At 36.2% G+C, this 5658-nt stretch overlaps 1 protein-coding gene across 4 annotated transcripts; it reads left to right on the top strand.

The window, feature by feature from the left end:
- Positions 1-216: 216 nt before the first annotated feature.
- On the top strand, positions 217-5383 carry PTB3 (polypyrimidine tract-binding protein 3). 4 transcript variants are annotated; one of them, XM_016320008.3, is made up of 15 exons: positions 217-356; positions 981-1048; positions 1154-1225; positions 1337-1413; positions 1523-1601; positions 1905-2028; positions 2786-2850; positions 2943-2992; positions 3174-3215; positions 3314-3365; positions 3461-3479; positions 3626-3639; positions 3992-4099; positions 4197-4340; positions 4819-5383. In XM_016320008.3, exons 2-15 carry the CDS (start codon positions 992-994, stop codon positions 5206-5208), a joined length of 1293 nt encoding a protein of 430 aa, XP_016175494.1. In that variant the 5' UTR covers positions 217-356; positions 981-991; the 3' UTR covers positions 5209-5383. The 4 variants fall into 4 exon arrangements, with proteins under 4 accessions (XP_016175494.1, XP_020966433.1, XP_020966434.1 ...); XM_021110774.2 differs by lacking the exon at positions 217-356 and adding an exon at positions 497-560; XM_021110775.2 differs by lacking the exon at positions 217-356 and adding an exon at positions 553-635.
- The last annotated feature ends 275 nt before the right edge of the window (positions 5384-5658 follow it).

Below are 5658 nucleotides of genomic sequence, written 5' to 3'. Positions count from 1 at the left end.
TTGGATATTTTGGTTGACTAAACTGTTGGCAATGAAAGCATGAAAGGCTCAAACTGAAAAGGGAAGTATATTGGATAAAAGTTTAAGTGGAGGAGTCATGAGGGTGCACTCGGTGTGATACCAAAAACTGACCAAATCTTCAAATTGGGAAACCTTATAATTCAACTAAGTTTATTATTTGATTATTATCTCATCTTACAAAATAAAAAGGCTAGATAGAAACATAACATAAGAATATAAGATAGGGCAACATTAATTGAGTATCATGTGCCACACTAACACCTCTTTTTAACTCTTATTTTCTCTCTCTTCCTCTTCGTCCTTCTCTCTCTCTCTTTCTGTCACTCCACGCTCAGGTAACTTCTCTCTCTCTCTCTCTCTCTGTCTGTGTTTTAGGAAAGGAATTTGCTGTGTGCTTCGTGTGCTGATACGTCACGATTCATGCCAACTTTTGGGTGTCTGAGCTGGATTTTTGAGATTCCCTTTTTTTTTTCGCGATTTTGTTCACTGCACTTTTCTGCTATACATGCTCTCCTAGATTCAGGTCTCAACTGGTGTGGGTATGCGAGTTTCATTCACTACTAACTAGATTACAAATTAGATTTTTTTTTTGTTCTTTTTCGATTTGCACCCTGGTATGCGAAAGCCCCGCACTTTTATCAGTTAGCACATTATTATGATTCATTGGCAACTTGATCAACGAGCAATTCGGTTTTGCAAAGCTTTTTGAATTGAAGATACTTCTTTTCTTTTCTTTTCTTTCTTTCTTTCTTTCCCTCTCCAACCAGCTGTTTTGTGGGGGTGTAGTTCAGAATGAGAAATTTTCCTGCGTGCCAAATGCTAACTTTTATTCTAATTGCTTGCTTTTAAATTAGTTTAGAACTAGAGAAATATTGTGTTGTAGTGCTATCTATACATAAATAGTAAAAGAATAGTGATGAAGTTTATTTGTAATTCTTCTCTTTTCCTTTGTTTTATAGATTTGCAAACAATGGCTGAACCTTCCAAGGTCATCCATGTACGAAACGTGGGGCATGAGATATCCGAAGTACGCTTTTTTTTTCCCTCTTGGTGGATGACTATGTTGTTTGTACTTGGCACGTGGTACGTGTAATGTTTAATTGTTTATGATGTTTTTATGCTTTGGTTGCAGAATGATTTGCTTCAGCTCTTTCAGCCTTTTGGAGTCATAACAAAGCTTGTGATGTTGCGTGCAAAAAATCAGGTTTCCTTTTTAAATTCATGCCTCAAAATAAATGAGACTTCTGGTTTTCCTTCTGAAATTTAAGGGTGCTTTATTTTATCTTTCTTTTTGTTAATCTGCTACTTATTTCAGGCTCTTGTCCAAATGCAAGATGTTGCTTCAGCCGTTAATTCTTTACAATTTTATGCAAATGTTCAGCCAAGCATAAGGTATGCACAGACTTGTTTTGATAATTTGGTATCATGGTATGTTATGCACTTTTCTTTTCCATTGATTGTGTGAGTTCCTAAACAATCCGGTTCTTTTGTTTTACTCTAGGGGGAGGAATGTTTATGTCCAGTTTTCCTCACATCAAGAACTAACATCAATGGATCAAAATCAAGGGCGTGGAGATGAGGTTGGCATTTTATAATTTTCATGTTTGAGTTAAAAGGGTTTATGTTTCATGTTGTTCGCTGTCTATACATTTTAATAAATTGGCCCTTTGTGGGGAACTAGTACTTTTTCTTTTATATGCGATCTTTCTGCCATATCTGTGTTATAATCTTAGGTGGTTCCATTACAGCGGGTTCAGTGTGTTAAATTAAGTTCTGTATTTTCTCTTTCTCTTTATCATGTACTTCTCTATTTATTCTCCTTTCTCTCTATCTCTTCTCTTTCTCTATGCTGTTTTGCTGTCGGGAACTCTCTGGATGCGCAGCCAAATCGAATTCTCTTAGTTACAATTCACCACATGATGTATCCTATAACAGTGGATGTGCTATATCAAGTATTTTCTCCCCATGGATCTGTGGAAAAGATTGTAACATTTCAGAAGTCAGCTGGTCAGATTCTCTCAGATTTCTCCCTTTCTTTCTTTCCTTTCTTTCTTTCTTTCCCTATGAATTTGGACTATAACTGGGTTATAGAGGATATATTTTGGTCATGCTGTAATTGATTTTGACATATATAAACAAAAAATTTCGTTTTCTGTGTAAATAAAAAAGTTATTACTGAAATTTCTGTTTTGGAAACAGTTCAGTGGTGTCAATTGATGATCGATCCATGTAACCAACTTATATGGTAGTATATATTTTGATAAATAGGGACTTATGAATAAGTTATCTGTGCTTGGACTTGGATACATGGTTACATCAGCGCTTGTTTTGACTGTTCTAAAATATGCTTCTTGAGAAGCTAGATAATTTATTGTGTAGTGGAATGTAGCTTCTGTTTCTATACATTATGTATATGTATTTGCCCTGTAATTAGATATCAGCATTGTGATTGCATTTTTATATGGGTGAAAAATAATCATTATATTGCACAGGAGCATTGGCTCAAGCGATAAAGGGCATCTGGTATCATGTGGATAGTGGGGGCTTCAATCGGAAATTACACAATCCCCTTGTTCCAACCCCCTTAACCACTCACTACTTGCCTTGGGGTCGTGGGATCCAGTTTGGCCTTCCTGGGTCCCATGCTAGGAGGGCCTTCCTTGTACCAGAAAAATAACATATGATTATATTTGATATATCCATGTATATTTTTTTTATAACTTATTGTATGTAATGTTTCATCATGTATTTGCATGCTGTGTAGGTTTTCAGGCTCTTATCCAGTATCAGTCACGTCAGCATGCTGTTGTCGCGAGAAGTACACTTCAGGTTCTTTAACATTTCCTTTCAGCTCGAGGCTTTTACCTGGCATTTTAATTCTGATATTGTCTCTGAATGGTAATTTTATTTATGAAATTTAGGGACGCAATATTTATGATGGTTGCTGTCAGCTGGACATTCAGTTCTCAAAGTAGGTTAAATCTATCTAAAATAATTTCATTATATTTTGGTTTGTGGTTTTTAAGCACCCCGCGATGGCTGCTTCCTCCCCCCTTCTCTCTCTATCTCTCTTTCTCTCTCTTGATTTTTTTTTTCTTTTCTCCTGATTTTTTTGGTTCTTATTTATGAAAATTTAATCATCTTAATTGCAGCCTTGATGAACTACAAGTGAACTACAACAATGACCGTTCAAGGTGACTACATTGGTTCTCATCTTTCTGTTTTTGTTTACGTCTCGTTCTCTTTTTATCAATGTTATGTTATCAGATTATTGTGGACTTTATTCTGACAGGGACTTTACGAACCCAAATCTTCCTACAGAGCAGAAAGGCAGACCGTCACAAGTATGTTTTTTTTGTTTTTGAATGATTAAAATCTCCTCTTCATCTTTATCAAATCCGTTCTAATGTTTTTTTATCCTTCATCTTCTGTGAAACAGCCTGGATATGGCGATACAGGTAATATATTCTGTTCTTGGTTCTTTAGCCGGGGCAGGTTCTAAATATTTCAGGCTGCTTTGGTTGGTTTGCTATGTTTGTTATTGTGTTATTTTCTGTATAATTTACTAATATTTTCACTCTTTTTTTAATTTATTTTTTTGCAGTTGGATATCCTCAGGTTGGGTATTTTTTGCATCAAGTTGAAGTATCCATTTAAATTATTCTTGCACAGTGGATGTAGTGGGAGATGTCTGATGGTTGATCTTTTCTTCTATATTTATGTTGATTTTTTGTTTCCCAAATTGGGTGTTTTGTTGGGTGAGGTTGTTGTTTGTTAGGCTTTTATCCTTTCTTGAACTGCACATGATTTTTTTCCATTTTGAAAATGACAATATGATACGAGTATATCACTCTGATTATAATATGCTGACTGCAGTCGTTAATGCAATTTCTTATATTTCTGTTTAATTTACTTGTAGCAGTTCTTGTTTTTGTTATACGCTTATTTGTTAATTTGTTTTGAATCATAGATGGCCAATGCTGCAGCCATTGCAGCTGCCTTCGGGGGTGGTTTGCCTCCTGGAGTAACCGGGACAAATGACCGATGTACAATTCTTGTCTCAAATCTTAATCCTGATGTAAGCACTTTTTTCTGGCTTCTTCTCGGAGAGATTCTTTTTCTCCCTCACCCCCCTGCTCCCCTTCATTTAACTTGAAACTTGTTTGTTGTATCAGAGAATAGATGAGGATAAGCTGTTCAACTTGTTCTCCATTTATGGGAACATTGTGAGGATTAAGCTTCTCCGGAATAAACCAGATCATGCACTTATCCAGATGGGGGATGGTTTCCAAGCTGAATTGGCAGTGCACTTTCTGAAGGTTTGTTATGTACCTTGCTGTTCATATTCTTCTACGCTAGATCTTTGCAATAGGGAGTCGATTAAAAAGAGGGGTAAAAAGTATAGTCGATTTAAGGTGTAGAAACACAAATTTACTTTAACCTATTCGTATGTACTCAATTCTTTCTTATATCTTTACTAAATTGAGGAGTTATTATTGCTTGTTATATTCATCACCGGAGAGGGAACTTTTACTTTGTGTGTCTATCATTGAGTTTGTTATTGTTACGGTTCAAGTGTCTTTCAATAAAAAAAGATGTTACAATTTACATGCCGCATGTTTCTGTATGTGTTATACATGTTAATTTGTTGTTGTTACTTTTGTTCATGATGTTTGGCATGCAAAGATTCTGTTGAGATCCAATTATTAAATTTCTTGACAGAATTTGATATCCTGCTTATTACTATTCCTTCTGTACTTTTAACCTGGTCCCGACATTTTGTCTTTCGAGATATAGGGAGCCACGTTGTTTGGGAAGCGATTAGAAGTCAACTTCTCGAAACATCCTAACATAACCCCAGGTGCTGACACGCATGAGTATGCCAATTCAAACCTCAACCGTTTCAACCGTAATGCTGCTAAGAACTACCGTTATTGTTGCTCCCCGACAAAGATTATCCATTTGTCAACACTCCCCCAAGATGTCACCGAAGATGAGATTCTGAACCTCCTGGAGGAGCATGGAACTATTGTGAACAGCAAAGTCTTTGAGATGAATGGGAAAAAGCAGGCTCTGGTTCAGTTCGAGACTGAGGAACTGGCTACCGATGCTCTTGTATGCAAGCATGCAAGCTCACTTTCTGGTTCAGTAATCCGCATCTCATTCTCACAGCTGCAGAATATATGATGAGAATTTGTTAAAGCCTTGAGGACAACCCAAGTAACAGTTGTTAAGCATTCTGAGTTTGGGAAGGATATTGTTTTATGCAGATGATGATGGTCTTCTCCATTATGTTGTAATGGTGCCTTTGCTTGCTATTTAACTTATAACACCTGCTCTGACACTTATTTTTTCCTCTCTACTCATTTGTCTTCTTATCTCTATTACCCTTTTTTGTTCTTTAGGTTGCTAACATGTTGTAGGCCTAGAATTTGTGATTGTGGAATGGCTAGTTTTCAAGAGAAAAGGGAAGTTCAGCACCATGCATTTTTTCATAGTAGCTGTTGTATCTGTTTTGTAATTCATTCTAAAGTAGGCTTTTTGTATTCTCAATCCTCGTCAAATTTTTGTTGTGTTTAGAGTATCTTGGTCTACTCCTTTTTGTAGCTTACATATTTCCTTCTTACTCCTCTGCTA

Source organism: Arachis ipaensis, chromosome B9 (genome assembly GCF_059453495.1).
Source record: "Arachis ipaensis isolate K30076 ecotype BB chromosome B9, ASM5945349v1, whole genome shotgun sequence".
Lineage (NCBI taxonomy): Eukaryota > Viridiplantae > Streptophyta > Magnoliopsida > Fabales > Fabaceae > Arachis > Arachis ipaensis.
The sequence above is the reverse complement of the archived record's forward strand: the minus strand, read 5'-3'. Positions and strand labels throughout refer to the sequence as shown.